The sequence below is a fragment of the Nanorana parkeri genome, unplaced genomic scaffold, assembly GCF_000935625.1.
Source record: "Nanorana parkeri isolate BGI_ZX_2015 unplaced genomic scaffold, ASM93562v1 scaffold924, whole genome shotgun sequence".
Taxonomy (NCBI): Eukaryota; Metazoa; Chordata; class Amphibia; order Anura; family Dicroglossidae; genus Nanorana; species Nanorana parkeri.
Window position 1 is genome coordinate 1 of NW_017307192.1, and position 22,631 is coordinate 22,631.

The 22,631-nt window shown below is 47.9% G+C and overlaps 1 protein-coding gene across 1 annotated transcript; it reads right to left on the reverse strand.

Moving 5' to 3' along the window:
• Nucleotides 1–488: 488 nt before the first annotated feature.
• LOC108795034 (protein FAM160B2-like) lies at nt 489–19,129 on the reverse strand (the record flags this gene model as incomplete). Its single annotated transcript, XM_018566201.1, has 11 exons — nt 19,069–19,129; nt 17,321–17,399; nt 14,588–14,796; nt 13,427–13,531; nt 10,412–10,531; nt 10,134–10,330; nt 8,593–8,704; nt 8,428–8,504; nt 5,382–5,571; nt 4,102–4,262; nt 489–605 (listed from the first exon to the last, which is right to left on the reverse strand). Coding segments are annotated over exons 1-11 (1,412 nt in total), but the record flags the coding sequence as incomplete, so codon positions are not given.
• Nucleotides 19,130–22,631: the final 3,502 nt, after the last annotated feature.

Consider the following 22,631-nt stretch of genomic DNA (forward strand, 5'->3'; position numbering starts at 1 on the left):
CTCTGGCCCAACTGCCGTCTGTCTATAATGACAATGTAACTGATTGGTGGTATGCACCCTTAATCTCTGGCCCAACTGCCGTCTGTCTATAATGACATCACTGTAACTCTGATTGGTGGTATGCACCCCTAATCTCTGGCCCAACTGCCGTCTGTCTATAATGACATCACTGTAACTCTGATTGCTGGTATGCACCACTAATCTCTGGCCCAACTGCCGTATGTCTATAATGATATTACAACAACTCTGATTGCTGGTATGCACCCCTAATCTCTTTTTATAGAGATTTTTATAGACAGACGGCAGTTGGGCCAGAGATTAGTGGTGCATACCAGCAATCAGAGTAACAGTGATGTCTTTATAGACAGACGGCAGTTGGGACAGAGATTAGAGTCACATCTTTCTTCAATTCAATTGTCTGCAGAGAACCTCTGAAAGAATTGCCACTATGATTGGTCTAACCCTTACCACGCGCAGTGGCCCCTCACCTTCTCATGCTTTGCTCAGCTCCCATGGACTCTCCGTGATGTCGTTGGTTTCTTCCCATCATCTGTGGGCCGGTATCTGGAAGCCCATCTGTGAAGTAAGGGTCTTCTTCAAGCTCACTGCAGACGAGAACCAAGTTTGTAAAGTTTAAGCAAGTACATCCATTGAATGAATTAGAAGAAGATCTATAGACAATGTAATACATAATTCCCAGACATTTAAAGGGTTAGCCCACCTTATAGAAAACCAGGGTAGGCAACCTTGGCACTTCTAGACAACCTTGGCACTCCAGTTGTGCGGTGTATTGCGTAATATGCGGACTTGTGCGTCACTTCAGAGGTAGAGGTGGCTTGGGAAAAGGCTTTGCAATATTGAATGAGAGAATTGCTCTGTGGGCTGTTGGTAGTAGCGATGCTCTGCAGGCTGTGCCGGTTGTAGCAATGCTCTACAGCAAGGGGTAGGCAACCTTGGCACTCCAGCTGCGGTGAAACCACAAAACCCATTCAGCCTCTCCTTATCGGAGTCATGCCTGAGGCTGTCAGTGTCCTTCAATGCACCATGGGACTTGTAGTTCCACAACAAGTGGAGTGCTGTGGATGCCTACCCCTGTAGTAAAACATTGCAGCGCAGTCAAGGGGCCCCAGGATAGAAATGATTGTGCAGTGTAGTCAAATATATTGGGGGCGAATTTATCAAAACTGGAGCAGAGATAATCTGGAGCAGTTGCCCCTGGCAACCAATCAGCTTCTCTCTACAGTGTTTTCAGCTAAGATTTGAAAATGAAAGAGAGAAGCTGATTGGTTGCCATGCACAGCTGCTCCAGTTTTGATAAATTCCTCTTATTGTCCTTTAAACTGCATACCAGTAGGCAGTCCTCGGCATAAAACCTGCAGTCTGTGTAATTGCCACCGTTCTAGATATAATCCAGGATGGATGGGACGTTGGGGAGCAAAAAGATATGATGTGATCAAGTCACATGTCTGGGCCATTGACTACGAGAATGCACTCTGCTCTTTCAGCCTGTACATGTGATCACAGGAACTCTGAGATATGTAGTTTCATTGCCGGGCACTGAACTACAGTGCCATATCACTTATACACAAACGGCTCTGAAATGCAATGTCTGAGTGGAGGGATAGGTAATTAGATCAGGAAAATGACTATGTACATGTGAACCTGAGCTTTGTCCATGGGGAGAAGAGACAACCTGCTTCATTCAGGTATATGGAGCATATCACTTTCTCCTCTTCCTTCCCCTATGAGTGGCCAATAGCCAGGTAGCAAAACTGTCACATGGGGTCAGAAGGAGCATCGTAAGTGCTGCGTAAGCTCTAAATCAGGGGCGGGCAACTCCAGCCATTCAGCTTTGCTTTAACGAGAAATCCTAACATACGCTGGGAACCATGCCTGCAACTGTCAGTCTTGCAATGCATCATGGGACTTGTAGTTCTACAACAGCTGAAGGGGCGGTGTTGCCCACCCCAGCTCTAAACGGGACATCCTGGAGTCTACACAGGGCCTGCAGGGGAATGGAGTGGTGGGAGAATAAAAGGGAGGACAAGTATAATTCCCATGCTGGGCATACTAAATGATCACCCTCCCCGGCTGCACATACTCACCGTCCCTTCACCTCCCTGACCATCTTTTTGGCTGCTCAAAAAAAGCAGAAATCTCTCGTACTTATGAGTATGGGGAGCATGTGACTTACTTCCCGTCCTTACCACATGGCAGCACTGGTGACTGGCCACTCACACACTGAGAGATGTTACTTGCGTGTGTGGGATGTTTACAACCCTGTGTAATGCTCAAATTGTGAACCTTACACGGGACTTCCCTTCGATGCCCAGCAGCTCAATGGACTGGGAGGGCAGCAAAGGGATGGTGAGTATATGCAGATGAAGAAGGGGGCAGTTTAATCTGCATATATTTTGCTTTCTCATGCCCACCCCCCATTAACATTTGTAACTAAAACCTTTTCATTACATTTTTTTTTAGGCATCACTGGGTGTCTGTGCTTCTTTATGCAATGCAGACAGATCATGGCTGGCAGAGTGCTGCCTGAAAACATCACAACACCCTGCCTCAGTACTCTTCTCACGAACCCTCAGCTTTAAAGCAAGCAGTGGGCTGGCTCTTGGGAGGAGTTATACAAATATCTAACCGTCTTGAGGGGTGGGATGTCAGTCTTGAGGAGCTGGTGTTCCTAGGCAGGCTGCATTGGCATACAGACCATCCTAGGTAACGCCCACATGTGATGCTGAGCCTCTGTGATTGAAAGAACTGAAATCCAATGAATGAAAGGGGCGGGCCAGGGGCAGTCAGGTTGGAGAGGAAAGCACCTAGATCAGGGGCGCCCACAATTTTTCATCTGGAAAATCTACTTTTCAAATGACGAGCTCAATGGAGATCAACCAACAAAAAAACACCTTTATTTAGAAAACAAGCACATTAAAATTGTTACTGGGGCTACTGCCTCGCTCTGCTGTCTCTCTCTGGGTCGGTTCATGCCACAAAGCCTGCATTCCAGAGCATTCAGCCTGTGGAACGCAACCCGGCCTGCTCCCTGTTCAGGGGCGGGGGCGGTGCATTGAAGTCAATGGCACGCAGCCACACCCCCTGCCCGCAGTGCGATTGCCCGTGCCACATCCGTGCCTGCGTTCCAGTCCAGTGCGATCCGCAAAAATGGCTGCACTGCCATTGACTTTAATGCACCGCCACTCCCCCTCCCGCCCCTGAACGCAGGGAGCCGGCCGGCTTGCGTTCCAGAGGCTGAACGCAGACTTTGTGGTGTGAACCAGCCCTCTCTCTTGGCTGCCTCTCCTCGCTCTCTCCCGTCTCTCTCTCTCTGCTGTCCCTCGTCTCTCTCTCTCTCTCTGCTGTCCCTCGTCTCTCTAGCCTTCCCTTGTCTCTCTCTCTCTCTCTGCTGTCCCTCTCTCTCTGCTGTCCCTCGTCTCTCCCTCTCTGCTGTCCCTCGTCTCTCTCTGTCTGCTGTCCCTCGTCTCTCTCTCTCTGCTGTCCCTCGTCTCTCTCTCTCTCTCTGCTGTCCCTCGTCTTTCTCTCTCTGCTGTCCCTCGTCTCTCTCTCTCTGCTGTCCCTCGTCTCTCTCTCTCTCTCCTGCTCTCTCTTGGCTGTCTTTCCTTACCTGCACTGCAGCAGCATCCCGGGTCTCCTCTGAGGTGCGGTGTCCTGTCCTCCCGCGGTGCTCGTGTGACCGAATGTGCAGACGGGGAGAGGTGTCCCGCCCCTTCGCGTCTGCAGTGCCTGACACATTCAGCTGCACGAGCACCGCGGGAGGGAGCTCAGGTAAGCGACCCGATCGTGATCTACCAGTGTTCGCTTTGCGATCGACCTAATAGGCACACCTGACCTAGATGATGCTGGATGTCCTCCAGCCAAGAGGCTCTATCTGATTTGCTTCAGCTTCCAATGAACATTGTGAGAATCTCGCAGTGTGCAGTGAAATCAAAGTAAGCCATTTCAGTCCAGGAGAGGAGCCGGTACAACTGTGAAGGCCGGAGCTCAGATTTAGGTGACCCTGTTGCTCAGCCTTCCATGGTAAAGTACAAGTTCCCTTTAAGGTTTTCCATTACCACATCCAACAATGCTGCAACTTACTCTGTGCCTTCAAAGGCTTCCCCATCCTGCGCTCGGCTCTCCTCACTTCCCCCGGACAGGTAACGCCGATTCTCCAGGTTGCGGAGCACCAGACTGTTCAGGACCATCGAATCAGATGACAGGAACATCTCCTCGAACAGACGCATGGTGGTGAGACTTATCTGAAGAAACAAATAGAAAGTCACGATTCTTCAGCTGATAGGACTTGGTAACTGGGCTGCTCCAGACGACTATAAGACAATGACAAGCAGGAGAGGAGAGGGCTGTCAGGTGATGGCCTACACATATTTTAAAGTGTACCCCAAAAATGTATTCCATATCGCAGCTTAACCGTCCTTAGATGTGACACTTGCATTAGTTTTCTTTTTCAGGCTTTAATATGAACTGGTGATCATGCAAATAAAACACTTCCTGTCTCTTCATGTCTACACTCATTTTCCCACTGTATCTATGGAGGTAGACATGGTTGTCACACAGGCTGGACTTCAAACATTGGCTGCCTTTGTTCATCTTCATTACATGGTGGATTGATGGGGCTAGGTCATTCACACAATAAAGAGAAGATTCTTTGCGGTTTTTCAGTGCACAGGAAGTGACAAGGACAAAGCATTTCAGGTATTTTGTGTTTTGCTAAAAATGTTTTCATCCTGAAAACGGAAAACTATTGCCAGCTATAAAAAAAAATGTGTTCATTAAACATTAAAAATGTGTGTTAAATGCTCATTTAAGCACACTTTTGTGTTTAAATAAGCTTTGCACATCTGCAGGAAGATGCATTTATAACCAAGTTTTAGCGGAAACCTGCGGGGGAACAGAATATAAAATGTATTGCAATTTAGAATGAAAGCAATACCCGATCATATATCCAGGAAAGTGAAATACAATTCCCTGTATAGTGGTAACAGCATCCAAGATGAAAAGTCGAGGTCGTTCAGAGAAAATATAGACTGATTGAAAGCATCACCATGAGACTCCCATTCTGTTACAGCTTTGCCATAACAATAAAATAAACACTCCCATGCTTGTTGGAGACTTCTCTTGGTAAGCAGTAATATATTATTTGATGAAAAAGTCATAGAAATGTGAAATCAGCCCTAACATTGCAAGAATGGCTTCTGTCACACATCTTTGTTGAGACACCGGTATAGTACTGCAGAGTACGGACCAACGCAATCCCAATGTGGCAACAAAGTGTAAAACCGAGTGTATTTTAAGGTCTTCCTAAATTTGCACTGACATGTACTAGGCATGTAGCAGTGTCGGAGCCGTGTGCTGGTTACCTCGTCGGAGAGATGGTTGCACCTCTGGATCAGCTGGGATCGGAGTGGTGGAGGTTTGTCGCTCCTTTTCTCCGGGCCGCCCTCCTCTCCTAGCAGGAAAATCAGAAGCGGGCGCAGTAATGCTGATGAGTTCAGACGCTGGAGCAGAGCGGTGAGTAGAGCTGTGCTCCTCAGAATACGGAGTTCTGATCTACAGGAAGAACACAGATGTGTATTATTAATGCGTGCATCTATCCCAACACACTGCGGCACATGGATCCAACACCACATAACAATATGAATAACCGGAGTCAAGGCTGGACACATCCCAGGGCTTGGTAAGCCAATGTGCCCAAAAATTTAAGTGGGGATCCAACCTTTTTAAAGCTGATTTTATTGCGCTTAATATGCTCCCTGGCTCTTTCATAATGGCACGCTGGATACGAGCTTGCTCCGATTGGTCCTTTAGAGGTAGTTCACACCACAAACAGTGCGTTCCAGAGCGGTCAGACTCTTGAACACACTGGGGGAGATTTATCAAAACTGGAGCAGGCAGAAAGTGGAGCAGTTGCCCAGGGCAGCCAATCAGCTTCAATCTTCAGTTTGTTAATTTAAGATTTGAAAATGAAACAGAGATGCTGATTGGTTGCCATGCACAGCTGCTCCAGATTTTGTCTACTCTAGTTTTCATAAATTCCCCCCACTGTAGCGCACTCTGGCTGGCTCCCTGCGATCTGCAAAAATGCTGCAAGCACTGTTTTTGCAGATCGCACTGGACCGGAATGCAGGCACTAATGTGCCACACGATTAACTTGATCTCACTGCTTACAATGTGCATTAGAAGATGCGGCAAGTCAGACAGAGCCTGCCTCATTTCCTACTGCGAAGATGTTCAGCACCATCTAGCTCTTTCCTCCCCAGCCTGACTGCCCTGGCCCGCCCCTTTCATTTATTGGATGTCAGTGCTTCCAATGAGGGAGGATCAGTATCACGAGTGATCTTTATGCGTATATAACCTTCCTATGAACACCCGCTTCTCCAGACTGCCCATCATGGCTTTTTGATATTTGCATAACTCCTCCCAAGATCCAGCCCACTTCATCCATGAGGACTAAGAGCTCTTAAGAGGAGTACTGACGCAGAGTGCTGTGATATTTTCAGGAAGCTATGTACAGCACCCTGCCGGACCCTCCCACTAATCATGGTCTACCTGTATAGCACAGAGACCCGATGATGACATCACTGCATTTAAAATAATGTAATAAAAACAGAAAATATTTATTTAAAGCCCAACTACGGGTTAAAACAATATGAGGGGAATTCATCAAAACTGGAGCAGACAAAATCTGGAGAAGCTGTGCATGGCGACCAATCAGCTTCTCTATTCACTTTGTTCAGTTAAGATTGTAAAATGAAAGAGAGAAGCTGATTGGTTGCCATGCACAGCTGCGCCACATTATGTCTGCTCCCTTCTATGAGTTTGGCTGCAAGAGGTTACAGTACATCATTGGTCTCTGCACTCTGAGCTATACAAAAACTGGAGCACAGGAGGGTATATGCCCCCCCACCCAAGCTACCAGATATCATTTCTCTAGGGCATTTATTTTGCAGTAACAAACCAGTACCAGTCTCTTCCACAATAACCGTTCAATCAGAACTTTGCCCTGAATTGTAAAGCTTGTGAGCAGGAAGGATTTTGATTGCAGAAGTGATATACTAGGTTACTTCTGAAATAAAGGCTATAATGTATGCTATGCTGCACATGCGCATCTCAGTGTACATCCTTGGCATGCCTTGGTCCCGAATGTAATGCATTTCCATTTGCATTTATGCTAGTTACATCAACCCAGTAAATCAAGATGACCAAAGATCCTGAATCCAGAAAAAGGCTTCTTATATTCCGCCTCGCAAGATGCTTTAGAATGTGCACTGTGCTGCACATGCGCAGCTCAGTGTACATCCTTACATAGTTACATAGTATTTGAGGTTGAATAAAGACATTAGACCATCAAGTCCAACCTATTAGGATCTCATTCTAGGAGTACTACTTAAACCTTGGAACGCCTTTGTGCTGGGAGGAATGATGTGCACGCTTTGATGTGTATGTGCGGGAGTTTGGTCATCCCAGCCAATCAAGAGATGGCCAAAGACCCTGAATTTTGAAGAAGGCTTTTTACCTTCCTTGTAAGATGCTTTAGAGTGTACACTGTGCTGCACATGGGCAACTCAGTGTACATCCTTGGCATGCCTTGGTGCCAGGATGAGTGCGCTGCCATGTGCATGAGTTACATCACCCTGGCCAATCAAGATGGCCATAGACCCTGAATGCAGAAGACTTCTTAACTTCCTCCTCGTAAGATGCTTTAGAATACACACTGTGTCGCACTTGTGCAGCTCAGTGTACATCCTTGGCACACCTTGTTTCAGGAAAGAATGCACTTCCATGTGCATGTGCCGGAGGTACGTCACCCCGGCCAATCAACATTGCTAAAGACCACTAATCTGGAAAAAGGCTTCTTACCTTCTTGCTCATAGGATGCTTTAGAATGTACATGGTGCTGCACATGCACAGCTCAGTGTACATCCTTGACACACCTTGGTGCCGGTTCCATGTGCGGGAGGTATGTCATCCCGGCCAGTCAAGATGGCTAAAAACCCCAAACACATAAAAATCTGGGGAGAAGATGTCAGCACCCGTGAGGGAGCTTTGCATCAATGGACATAAGGGGACTATTGAATTGTTTAGCTCTACTTTAAGGGGGGATGCTGACACATTCACAATCACAGGTACGCAGGTACAGAAGTTTCTGGTCTCATTTCCTTCATGGAGGACCCTTAGATCAGGCCATGAGTCTAGTGGTTCACACAAGAGTCAGGAACTCGATCTATGATGAGCCAAAGAGAGAAATCAGCTCTGTCTGGTTCAACCCTGGATTCCAGATTTTAAAACACAGGCCCTGGCCAGGTATAGAAGCTTAATCCTCTGTAAAATGACATTTATGAAGTTAAAGTAAGTGGTACGAAGGGGACCGGGAAGGTGGGCGGGTGTCATATTCCTGCCACTTACACTTGCAGCAGTTCGTCTTGGAGTTTTCCCTGCAGGTAGACTTCTGTTATAGCCTTTGCTATGGACGCAGCAACCATCTATGAGGAGAAAAGGAGAGACGGTTAACTCAGTAAGGTTCAGATAGAGTCCGAGAGAAATACAGTGAAGGTCTAAATTACATCTCACCTCATGGGACTCTTGTAATAAAGAGTTACAGAACTCTACCCAGCCCAGAAACCTCCGCACAGCGGCCGTCTCTGGTGGCGTGGCGTCAAACTCCTCTTTGCTGACTTCTGTCCTGCAAAGCAGAGGAAACAGAGTTAAGAATCATGTGACATTATATGATCTAATAATATATTGGCAGTAGTCCTGTATCCCACATTCTCCCTGAAAGCCAACTTTAACCCCTTCGTGACTGACGACGTACAGTGTACGTCGCCAGCATCGGGGCTGTTTAAACAGACTCCCGGTGACTTTTGCCACCGGGAGTCTGTTTAAACTATCTAAAGCCAAAAAAATAAATAAATGTAATATATTGCAGCTTAGAAGTCCTTAGATGTGGTGGCTGCATTAGTTGTTTTTTTTTTTAGGCCTTTTTTCCTCTATTTGCATCTGATGATCCTGACAGTAACACACTTCCTGTCCTAGAGTGACAACACTCACTCGCTGATTGTATTTATGGAGAAGCAGCATTGGCACCCTAAGACAGGAAGTGTGTTATGACTACAGAATATCTCCCTTCTCCTCATGACCATGAATAGGGTGAAAGGTTCTGTAGTTCATTTGGTCAATGTTCCTACCAATGTTTGGGATATCAAAGCAGGAGAGGCACCGTGTTGTCCACTTAAGGCCTCATTCACACTGATGCGAGTCGGCCTGTACAGATCCGTGCGGTGTGTACGGCGGTATCGGGCCGCTCCCGGGAAGGACAGGTGCTGCGTGTGATTGCACGCAGCAGCCTATTCTTCTCTATGGGAGTACGCGGCCACCCGCTCAACCGAACTGCACATCCGTGCGGGTGCTCGTACACAGACAGGATGGATCCTGTCTGCGTCTGAGCACGGACACCCGCACCCACATGGATGTGCAGTTCGGATGAGCGTCTTCCCATAGAGAAGAATAGGTTGCTGCGTGCAATCACAAACAGCACCTGTCCTTCCCCGGAGCGGCCGGATACAGCCGTGCACGCCACACGGATCTGTACGGGCCAACTCTTATCAGTGTGAACGAGGCCTTAAACAACGCACTGAATTTCTGGCATGGTCACAGGGTATTTTTCTGTACTTGCAGTCTTTCTAGAGAGACACAAAAGGGGAAATGTGCATTAACTGGACAGATGTACTGAAAATGTCTTTACAGGTTTTCCCTTTTGACTTAGGCTATGAACTGAGGTTGTTCCAGAAGCTCATATACGTATGAAACCATATTATGAAGCCACCCCTGGTGATTCCACAGACAGCCTATGTTTCTACAGGTAAGCACTGACATCTTCCGCCAAGTGCCGTTTTGTGAATGTGGCGCCCGGCTGCCAATCATCCAAGGTGATTTCACATGCATTCCCGGCAGTAGAGCACTGGGCTGGCTTTTGTAGGGATGCACACAGTTTGCCAATAAACCCAGGAGATCCTGCGTGCATGCCCCACAGAGATGGAGCGGGCAGGACAGGAGTGGGGTGGCCACGAGGAAGTTGGTGGAACTGAACGTGAACAAAATGACTCCAATCTGACCTCCAATTAGTGTCCTCCTGACTGGTGATGTCACACGGGTGAGCGCTCAGAGGGATGTCGTCGTGCAAGTCACACAGTCGTTCTGACAGTTGCTGGCTCAGGTCGCTGTGTGCAATGATTCGTGCTGGAGCCTCTTGCTGGGCGGTGCGGAGGACCCCAAGGAGAGTCTCTTTTGCTCGAACGGCAAGTCGGCCTTTCTGTGACTGAGAGGAATCCAAGTTAGATGCTTGTCATACAAACAACGTAAACCCTTACCCTTCAATGTCAGATTTCTGTACCTGGCACAGACACAGCCTGAGTAAAGCTCTGAATAATGTCTGTTTAGGTTTACAACTGGCGGATCCAGTAGCTGGCTCATTATCTTCTTCATTGGAAATCGTCCTCTTCACAAGCTCACCCTATAGTAAGAATAGACTGTGTGAATGTCCTGTACATAAAACCCTGTGTGTTGCGTTATAGAAAGTAAAGGCATAAGAATTGTTATAATTTATTTATACAGCACCAGGCTTCCCTAAACCTTTTTATGCAGATTATTTAAAAGGATAAGTTGATTCATCCCCATTGCCCTTCAAGTGTTAATGAAACACTAACCTTTGTTTGGGACATTATGCAGGGGCATTGCAATATAAGCTCCACTGATGCTAACTATGATAAATGTAGTAAAGGATAGATGCACTTTCAAACAAAGTACATCTATGCTTCTTGCCCCCTGCCCTAACCTATCCTGCCCCTCCAGAGATGCATACTTACCTCGATCCCGCTGATTGTTAACATCCAGAGCCCCAAGTCTGTGTCTGCACACTAGAGCCCCATAGATTTCCATGCATCTCTGAATAACCCCAGCCTTGGGACAGCCCCATAGAGGTTTATTGGGTACAAACGTGCAGGCATGGCCCAGCCAGAACTGCGGTCATTGGATCGAGGTGAGCATGCATTTGTGGAGGGGAAGGGTGGATAAGGTTATGTCAGTGGAAGGAGGCCAACAGAATAAGTGCCCTTTGTTCTAAAAATGGGTGCAATGTACAGGCTCTTGCAGTTTTTACCCCCTATGGGGCTGGAGGAAGTGTGGCTGAACTACAATTGTGGTGATGTCGCCCCCCCCCTCCTGCTGTTGCCCTTTGCCAAGTCCCTCTGCCATGCTAGTAATATGTTGTTTCCAGAACTTGATAACATGCTAAATTAAAAAAAAACAAAAAACACAACAGGATTTTCCAAGAAGAGGCACCCTGCATTCCAGGTAATGGGAGGGGTGGGTGCAGGTTTTAGGGATGGGGTATGTGACCATTTTTCACATTACCCCTTCATAAGGGAGTAACATAAAACATGGCTCGAAAGCTGGACTTGGCCTTGAAGTTCAGGCACCTTTGGGGAGTTTGGAAGTACCTGTGTTAATTTTCCAAGCCAGCCCTTTACCCCTGCAGAGCCCCGTGGATCCTTGGCCCAGCCTATACACAGGACATGACTTCTCTACAAGCTGAGATTATGACCCGCACGCTATCATTTATCTTTCAAATGCCAGAGTCTCTATCGTCCACAGAAGCTCTGGCAATTAAACGTTCAGATGATTTTCCACAGCCTGAGATACTAACTTAATTCAACATGATATTTGACATAACTTTTAAGGTGTTCCTATATTTGAATAGTTCCCTTTTAAAGAGAAGCCAGCTGTACCCGCCCCCTCCCGTCAGCGCTGGAGGATCGGACAGGGGAGGAGGGGGGAATCCCTGCAGGGAGCCGTGAGTGACAGTCACGGCTCTCTGCACGGATAGATCGAGAAGTGAGCGAGCGCTGGTATGTGTTCGCTCACTTCCCGATCTACTGAGCTGACCTGTGACAGTTTCATTTTCACAGGTCGGCTCAGATTATGAGGCTGAGTGAAAATCACTCGCCTCATAATTCTCCTGCAATCTTGCCCTTGTTGTCAGCCTACAATAGGAAGTGCTGCTACTGTCAGCACCTCCCTGGTTAGGAAACTTTGCAGCAGATTCTTAACAAAATGATTTCCCCAAGAAAACTGTATGCAGTAAGGCGTGATGTCAAACATACTGGAAAAAAAATAAATTTTGTGGTTTTATACTGTATGCTTTCAGTAAGAGACAAGTAAATGTAACCGATTTTCTGTAGTTCCGGCAATAGGGCTTTATTCTACTTAAAAGGTTTAAACCAGTGGTTCTCAAACTGTGTAACATCAGGGCCCACATATGTCCTTGACCATTAAGTACCGACCCAAATCGCACTGCAATGGAATGCATGGCATTGCGGTACCGCACGTTCTGGTGCGGTCGATTGAACTGTGGGCGGGTTGTGTGTTTGGGGTGCCATTCAAATGAAGGGCAACGCAATGCACCTCCCACACCGGAACACGTAGTAGGTGTGATTGCATTGCACTGTTCGATTAACGCACTTCACTAGTGTGAACGGGCCCTCAAAAACACTGACAGACACCCACAACCACAGGCACAACCACACATACAAACTCCCCACTTTTTTTTTTTAAGATCCACCCAGTCTCCCTACCTTACGAGAACTGGAGTGGATCCTCAGCCTGGTGTCCAGTGTGGGCTCCAGTGCTGTGATGATCCATACATGCATTGCTTGTACAACTCCCTTGCGTACCTTGAGGTGCCAGGAGCCAGAATCTGATGTGACTCCGGTCCAGGCGCCCTTAACAGAACATCCATACATCCCTCACAGCCATAGTTCCAGCCCCCCCCCTCAAGCTGACACTCGGCATCGGGCAGCATATTTTGAATGGCTGCTTGGCGCGAGAACTGACAGTGCTGCGCTAGGGGGAGGCAGAGCAGCCTCTCACCTAGAAAAGTGGAAGGCATGCAGTGACCCACTAAACATGGGGGTGCGACCAACTTTTGGGTCACGACCCACCAGTTGGGAATCAAAGGTTTAAACCATATGAATAAAAGCTGACTGGTGTAAGCGCCCATGGCAATGTTATATGGTTTGTCCCAACCCTTGCAACTGCCACAGGAAGTGGAAAAACAACAGATCTAATGTCAAGATCCTTAGTGGGATGTTACAGCAGGACTAAGAAAAAAAAAAAAAAATTATATAATATATATGTGTTACTACCGACGTTGTGCATCACATGTCCAATTTTTTATTTTGTCCGCTGTTCTACTTTAATGTTATTATGCATACTCACTAGCTGGGGGGCTAGTATAGGGGTTGTCAATATGACAGGAGCCATCAGAGGCACCACAGCACAAGTGTTCTAATAAACTGCTTTGGACAATTAGAAAATAGAAAAGATTAATTTGCATGCTTTCACTACTTACTTGTACAGGACGATGGACATTAATATAGTGCAATAGGGGACGCTGCACCTTAGCCAAAAGGCGACTGAAGAAGACCAGAACCTGCTGCCTCATTCCGGGGGGGTACTGTGGTGAAGACAGAGATGGAAGTATGCTGAGCAATAATCACAAAAAGAAAAAGGTTTACTAAAATCTTTCTCATCTTTGAAACAAATCACCTCTGAACCACATTCAACCAATGTACGGGCTCATGCACACAGACACATGGGGGCGTATAATGTAAAATTCGGGTCCAGGAGCCACAGGCACTGCCGCCCATAGATATAAATTGCTGTATGCAGATATACACCAGTACTTGGATGAACACACACCTGTACATGGCTATACAACCCCCAATGCAGACTGTCTGTGTTCAGGGTTGCATGACCATGTACATGTTTACACACTTACCAATAGATACCTGCGTACATCCACATACAGCCACTGGTCTCTATGGGCAGCTATACACAGCACATGTGGCTTCCAGGCAAGGAAATATGCCCAAACGTTACATGTCCTCAAACTCCTGTATGTATGAGCCCAATGATGTGTGATGTCAGACATCGGGTTTCCACATAAAAACAAACTCTTTATGCTCAGTGTGAAAAATGTTCCTCTTACATTGGTGGTCACTGGGAAGAATGCCCCTTACATTGGTGCTCAGTGGGAATAATGCACCCTTACACATAGCTAAAAAGATCATTGGTGTCAGTGGTTCCTTATCTGAATTCTCCAATGGTTCATTGCTTAGGGGACCCCTGGCATCCTCTGGAGGAATCCTAGGATTCCACTGAACCCTAGTTGAGAAAGACTGATGCACACAATGAAACTGGGACATGACAAAAACTGCCATGTGACAGATCATCATGGCTGTGCGCTGATGGAAAGCTCCAAAACTGCCAAGTATGTGTTGCCAGTATTAGGCCTCATACTAAAGAACACTCATGGAGCGTTCTTTAGTATGCTCACAAAGGCAGGAAGCAGTATAACTATAGAATACGGAGTACATATGAGAAATAAGCACAAGCCTTTTCCTTCATTTCCTTTGTATTGCACTAAACTGACATCACAGCTCAGGAACCCTGTATGAGCTCTTGCCATGCAAGGAATAGTCGTGTCTGGATAACATCGTATAGTGAGTACCTCTGCTTTTGCCAGGGTGCAAAGTGTCTCCAGTATCTTGTGCTGTAGAAGATACTCCATGCAGGGTCCGGTACTGTCAGCAGATCCGCCTTTATCTCCACCCCCTGAGCCTTCACTAGCCAATGAACCCCCCTCCTCATAGACAAGGATATCCAGAAGCTGGCGGAGCCTCCATGGGATGTCTGTATTACGTGCTGGGCAGGCCTCATCTGTGGGGAAAACAAAGGCAGCGGTAAATGCAATGAGCCATATAAACAGCATAGCCGGGCCGGAAGCAAGCCTTAACGCAACGCACAGCAACAGTTAATTGCGTAGGTGCGATACGGAGGCGTTCCTTCTGAATGGCATTCCAACGTACCTTCCAATGGATGTGCAACATGTTGCAGTGTGCTGATGCATGCATTGTTTAGCACGCTGCATTGCAATGTAGGTCCATTGGCAAGGTGTGCGCTGGGGAGCCCTCCAAATGCATGGCACCACTCTGCATCAACATACGTAATGTGCATTGTTGCATGTTACTGCAATGACATAGTGTGAATAGGCTGCAAGGGTCAGGCTCAAATATAGTAAGCAAACCTTAAAGACATAGTCCACTTTTTAGACCATGTTACACCATCCCCCTTAACCTATACCGCCCACCCCCCATCCCCATCTGAATTGCAGAGTTCTTTATATTGCATGTGGCTGGAAGCACACATCTGCATCCCCAATCTCATTGTGGCTTTCAAGGGTTGGGGATATCTATAGGATGGAGGATCTCCTTGCTTCTGCGAACCATAGGGTACCCCAATTCAAGCGTATTTGGTTTTATTGGACGGAATTCCCTGCATCCCAGGACTATATAGACCTGCTGGGGGGGGTGTAAGGTGGGAGCAGCTGAGAAGTGCGGTGGCTGCTGTGCTGGCTGGGGTGGAGATCACCGTTCATCTCTGTTGCATGACACCGCCGGGCTAGGACGCATTTTGAGGCGGACCTATCTCGGTGATGCTAGGCTGCTGGATATCGGGGTTTCTCCTATACCATACTTTTGTACTTGTTTTTCCTCTTTCAATCTGCTCTACCCCGTCCCCCCTTCCTTCCTTCTCCATCAAGTTTACTTTGTACGGGAGACACCCGCGTGACACCTGCTCCTTAAGGGCCCATTCACACTACATGCAGTGCGTTTCGGTCCGATTCAGGCTGGAACGCACTACATCGCATTGCAGCCGGCTCACTATTTTGTGGGGCCGGAGGGGGCGTGGCAGGCCACTGAAGTGCATGGCACCGTAGCCTTGCCACATAGCCACACATGGTCGCTCAGATGTGCAGACATTCTACTCTCCCGTACCGATGTCCTATATTTCCTACTGATGTTTCACTACTGTACATTTTTGATGTTTTGAACTTCATTAAGACACTTCAAAATAAAGAATTTATTTAAAAAAAATATTATTATTATTATTGATTGAATTCAGCACAACTGTGCGTGGCGCCGCCTGCATAGCCGTGTCATCCATTCAATAGAATATATCAATGAAAAGTCCCATCTGCCACCGTGGCAGAGTGACTCAGGACAGTATGCTGGCAGTGGGGCGGTGACGTCACCACAATCATAGTCCATTCAGCACTTTCTCCAGCCCCCCCAACAGAAGGTCGGTACCTCCATACCAGGGACGTGCGGTCAGGGGAGGCAGAGCCTCACCTAGAATTATGAAGGAAAAAGCTGTCAGTTTCAAGTCTGAAGCTGACAGCTTTTTCTCCATTCAGATCGGCATGTTACAGGTTACAGAGCAGGGAAATCCTCCCCACTGTGTAACCTGTCAGGGAAATCCTCCCCGCTGTGTAACCTGTCAGGGAAATCCTCCCCGCTGTGTGACCTGTCATGGAAATCCTCCCCGCTGTGTGACCTGTCATGGAAATCCTCCCCGCTGTGTGACCTGTCATGGAAATCCTCCCCGCTGTGTGACCTGTCATGGAAATCCTCCCCGCTGTGTAACCTGTCATGGAAATCCTCCCCACTGTGTGACCTGTCATGGAAATCCTCCCCGCTGTGTGACCTGTCATGGAAATCCTCCCCGCTGTGTGACCTGTCATGGAAATCCTCCCCGCTGTGTAACCTGTCAGGGAAATCCTCCCCGCTGTGTAACCTGTCATGGAAATCCTCCCCACTGTGTGACCTGTCATGGAAATCCTCCCCGCTGTGTGACCTGTCATGGAAATCCTCCCCGCTGTGTAACCTGTCAGGGAAATCCTCCCCACTGTGTGACCTGTCATGGACGGAGCGCTGCTTGTTAATTACAGGTAGTTAGTAAGGGACAGGGAGGCTCCCCCCTTCCTCCGTCACACAAGCTTGGGGGTGGGGCTTCGTTCGGCAGGGGCAGGGTTTTGTCTGGCGGGGCAGGGCTTCTGCTGGCGGGGGGCGGGGCAGGGGAATGCCTCACCCGGAATATGAGGTACCGTACATCACTGCTCCATACAGACCCGGGACTGAGGCTAAACAATGCAGCAGCCGGTGCATCATACCCACAACACACTGATCATGGTTGTAATGCTTTGCAGGCCTCAGTACAACAATATTGTTAATGTACATTTTTTTATGATATGTGTTGGAGCATTTAGGACATTTACGTAAAATTTGGACTTTGCTTTTAATAAAAAGGGGAAATAAAATATTTTAAAAGTAATAATAAAATGCCCGAGAACAACAAGAAGGTCATTGGCCATGCTGACTAGATGGATGTGACGGTCACTTACCAGTGGTCTCCAGGTAGTACTGAGTCACCCCTTTCCAGTGATGTACAAAGGACTGCAGCAGGTCCTGGGCCGGCTCTCGCTAAACGGGGGGAAAAAAGAACATCGGAGTCAACGTTCAGTTTAATGCGCCTTCTCCCAATGTTAAAGGCATATTCCACTTTCTGAGGAAAATTAATAAATAGATCCATATTGCAAATGGGGAAAAAAAAAAGGTGCATTGATTAATCTTTTGCATTGGGTCCAGCAAAGCATTGCAACTGTGATCAGTGGATGACGGGTGCAATACCCAGGTTCCTGCAGACTATTCCCCCAGCCCCAGGTGGCAGATGGGACCTGTAGTGTTTTCATTCAGAGACCCTGTGAATGGATGAAGCGGCCTTGTGGGTGGAGTCACGACAAATTCAGAAATATACAGAAGCCTGTGGGGAGCAGATCCCTGTGATGCAGGTAAAGGGGAGGGGCTGAGGAATGGCACCATGGTCCATGTTACCCCCTAAACATGGGTGTTACATGAAACATGGTATGAAAGGTGGAATAGGCCTTTAAGGGTCATCAAAGTCCAGTTCCCATTTAGACAAAAACCATTATTGTCGCTGATTATTTCTCAGCCGCCAATTTCCAGTTCAACTTTCGGGATTTCAAAAGTGTTGCAAAGTGTTTTTGGGTTTAGATGCACTCTAATGGGATTTGTAGCTCCACCATTGCTGGAGGGCTGGAGTTTTCTCACCCCTGGGTTAGCATGACATTGAGCTAGGTGACTATCATCTTCAGTAGGGATGAGCTCAGGTTTGGACTGAACGGGTCTGAACCTGAGCTCCTCAGATCCCAGAAGCTACATGGGGCCACGCGCGCCCTGGATAAAACTCCCCGCCACTGCGCTGCGGATGACTCAATAACGGACGTTGCAGATTTTTTTAATGTTGCGTGATATTAGCGCAAATCTTTATAAAAAAAAACAAAATTTCAGTAAAGAAAACACTTCATTTTAGTGCAGAAAAACACAATACCCAATTTTTTGCAAAATACTTAAATGAGGCGCAATCAGCACTTTTGTATGCATGCACACCACAGGTTCTCTTTAAGGAGACACTAGGAGTCCGTTAGACCCCTAGGTCAGGGGGAGAGAGGTAAACAAACAATGTGGAGGTGGCAGCAGTACAGACGCAGAGTGACCCCGCCCACTTCCATGTTTGTTTACATCTCCTCCTGAACCTTCCCATCTTCTCCTCCGCAGCTTCACTGAGCTCACCTAAACATAAACGCACAGTGTGTACTAGGCCCTAACGCAGCTTCATTGAGCGCACATCTCCAGCCCCAGTCAGCACCCATAGCAACCAGTGAGGTATACATGCTGATCTCCAGCCCCAGTCAGCACCCATAGCAACCAGTGAGGTATACATGCTGATCTCCAGCCCCAGTCAGCACCCATAGCAACCAGTGAGGTATGCATGCTGATTTCCAGCCCCAGTCAGCACCCAGTTAAGTATGCATGATCTCCAGCCCCGCCATCACCCATAGCAACCAGTGGGCTATGTGTGTTGATTGCCAGCAATCACCCGTAGCAACCACTGAGTTATGAGTGCTTATCCCCACCCTGTCATATAACACGGCGGGCACTGTCTACTCCAACACACATATACCAGATCCCGTGACACCCCGCACATCGCCCCGATCCCGATCTCTGCACCGCAGGATCCGGTACAACGTCACCGGGCCGAGCTGAGCCCCGGCCTGGATTCTTCACTCACCGGCTCCACGGCCTGCTGCAGGAAGGCGCCCAGGCGGTTCCACATCTTCCCACAGGCCTCACTAATAACACCCGGGGATCATAGGGGGGCCTCCTAGGCCCGGGGAAGTCTCCGGTGTTTCCTGAATGTCTTTCCGCCTTCTCCGACTCCGCCTCCTCCATAGCACTGACACGCCCGGGCCTCTTGGGTGCTGCAGGGTGTCAGGCCGATAGGGAAGGGTTGTCAGGTGTCCCTGGGCTCCTTCCCTCACCACCCTGTGTGCATTATAATGTGCATTGTCTGCTCACACAGGGTTGGAGAGAGGCCTAACCCCAACCAAATGTTTTATTAGCATGGCGCAGGAAGGGTCAGAGGGTCTGTTAGGTTTTTCATGCTGGCTGTGGCCCTGTTTGGGCTTATGCACACACCTGCCCTGTTTGGGCTTATGCACACACCTGCATGTGCACCTGCATTTGTGGCCCTGTTTGGGCTTATGCACACAACTGTAAAACTGTAAAACAACTGTAAAACGCACGTGACTTGAGCTGCCTAGCTTCCATTCTTGCTCGGATTCAGGTGCCTCAATCTGCCTAGAGTCGTTTGTTGCTAAGATGCCGGCGACTCAAGCAGTCTAGAGTTCTTTGTTGCTAGGACACAGGCGACTCGAGATGCCTAGCGTCCTTTGTTGCTAGGATGCAGGTGGCTCAATCTGCCTAGAGGCCTTTCTTGCTGTGATGCAGGTGACGCAAGCAGTGTAGAGTCCTTTGTTGCTAGGACACAGGCGACTTGAGCAGCCTAGCATCCTTTGTTGCCAGGATGCAGGTGGCTCAATCTGCCTAGAGGCCTTCGTTGCTAGGATGCAGGTGGGTCAATCTGCCTGGAGGCCTCCGTTGATAGGATGCAGGTGGGTCAATCTGCCTAGATGCCTTCGTTGCTAGGATGCAGGCAACTCAAGCAGCCTAGAGTCCTTTGTTGCTAGGACACATGTCACTTGAACAGTCTAGCATCCATTGTTGCTAGGATGCAGGTGGCCCAATCTGCCTAGAGGCCTTCGTTGCTAGGGTGCAAGAGACTCAAGCAGCCCAGAGTCCTTTGCTGCTAGGACACAGGTGACTCAGGCAGCCTAGAGTTCACTTGTTGCTAGGACGGAGGTAACTCAGGCAGCATAGAGTTCTTTGTTGCTAGGACGCAGGTGACTCGAGCATTCTAGAGTCCTTTGTTGCTAGGATGCAGGTGACTCAGTCTGCCTAGCCGCCTTTGTTGCTAGGACGCAGGCAACTCAAACAGCCTAGTGTCTCTCTTTGCTAGAATGGAGATGGCTCCTTGCCACTTTGCAACCTTTGTTGCCCTACCATCCAAGTAACCGATAAGGCATCTTTGCATTATACACTGTACATATGTAAAGATTGCACAAAAATGTTGTGTATAGCATACAGAGCACTTTTTATGCCATCACCCATAGCAACTAGTGGGGTATGAGTGCTCATTTCCAATCATCACCCATAGCAACCAGTAAGGTATGAGTGCTGCTTTTCAGCCTCGGCCATCAATTATAGCAACCAGTGAGGTATGCTATCTGATCTCCAGCCATCACCCATAACAACCACTGAGTTATGAGTGCTTATCCCCAGCCTGTCATAAAACATGGTAGCCAGCATGTGATTTTTTCCTCCATGTAATTGTTTGTACTAATGTTTACATGCTTACAGCGCAAATGCACTCCATTGGAGCTATCTGTGTCTTCGCAACAAAGGACACTAGATGGCAGGAGCTGCCTAGTGTCCTTTGTTGCTAGGATACAGGTGGCACAAGCTGCCTAGTGTCCTTTGTTGCCAGGATACAGGTGGCACAAACTGTCTAGTTTCTTTTGTTGCTTGGATACAGGTGACACAAGCTGCCTAGAGTCCTTGGCTGCTAGTTTGCAGGTGACTCAAGCCACCTAGCATCCTCGTTGACATGATTCAGGTGGCTCCCTAGCACCTAGTGTCCTTCATTGCTAGAATGCAGCCGCCCCTTCCTGCTTGGTGTTCTTCGTTGCGACTAGCAACCAATAGGGCACCTTTTGTGTTATATGCTTTATGAATGTGAACATTCCACAAACGTTAAATGCGTACAGAGCACTTTTTTTTTTACAAGGGATCCTATTGCAGACATCCCAACCTGCAAAACCTTTTTGCAGGTTGGGATGTCTGAACCTCCATTTCAGGGAGGTTCCCGTCTCATTTCAGGGAGGTGCCCTTTCTGTTTATTACTCTAGAGAATCACATGACCTTTCTCCAGGAGGCAAGCCTCACTCTGAAACCATACCCACTGATATCTTACCAGAAAGGTTTACTCAGAGTAAACCTTTCAGGGAGAAAATGCCTCTCTCGCGGACGTCAGGGAGCCGCTATCTAATAGAGGGAGACTCCCTGAACATCAGGGAGACTTGAGATCCCTGCTATTGGCTGCTCTATTTTTATACAGTCAGTCGTGCCCATGAGCCCTTGGAAGATTTCCTTCTCACATTCTATCAGGAAATCCCTACAATGGACCCAGAGTATGTAGCACACGATTACTGAGCACAACGCTGCTGCATGGACCCATAATATACAACGCTGCTGCATGGACCCATAATATACAACGCTGCTGCATGGACCCATAATATACAACGCTGCTGCATGGACCCATAATATACAACGCTGCTGCATGGACCCATAATATACAACGCTGCTGCATGGACCCATAATATACAACGCTGCTGCATGGACCCATAATATACAACGCTGCTGCATGGACCCATAATATACAACGCTGCTGCATGGACCCATAATATACAACGCTGCTGCATGGACCCATAATATACAACGCTGCTGCATGGACCCATAATATACAACGCTGCTGCATGGACCCATAATATACAACGCTGCTGCATGGACCCATAATATACAACGCTGCTGCATGGACCCATAATATACAACGCTGCTGCATGGACCCATAATATACAACGCTGCTGCATGGACCCATAATATACAACGCTGCTGCATGGACCCATAATATACAACGCTGCTGCATGGACCCATAATATACAACGCTGCTGCATGGACCCATAATATACAACGCTGCTGCATGGACCCATAATATACAACGCTGCTGCATTGAGATTCAAAAAAATGCTGTGCGGATCTGAACGATTTTTACACCCGTGTGCATGGACCCTTACACCCAACTGTCCTAGACCCCGAGGAACTGTCCCGGGATTTCACTAAAGGCCCAGTGTCCCATGAGTCCAGGACATGTCCCACTGCAGCTTTACTTGTTTGTCTCACAGACACTGTTGCTGGGGATTTTTTATTATCCATTTACAGTACAGTACACATGTTGGCGATATTGTTTACTATACACTAATGTTGGAGATATTATTTTATTATTCACAGATACCAGTGCTGGGGGAATTCATCCCAGCGACAGCAACAAACGGGAATTCTATTCTTCTTACTGACCGGTAACGTACAGACACCAGGACAATTTTTTCCTCTCACTGACAGTCGACATTGTGGCATTCTGCTGTCCTTGCTGGCCAACGGCGATGGAAATTTTCCATT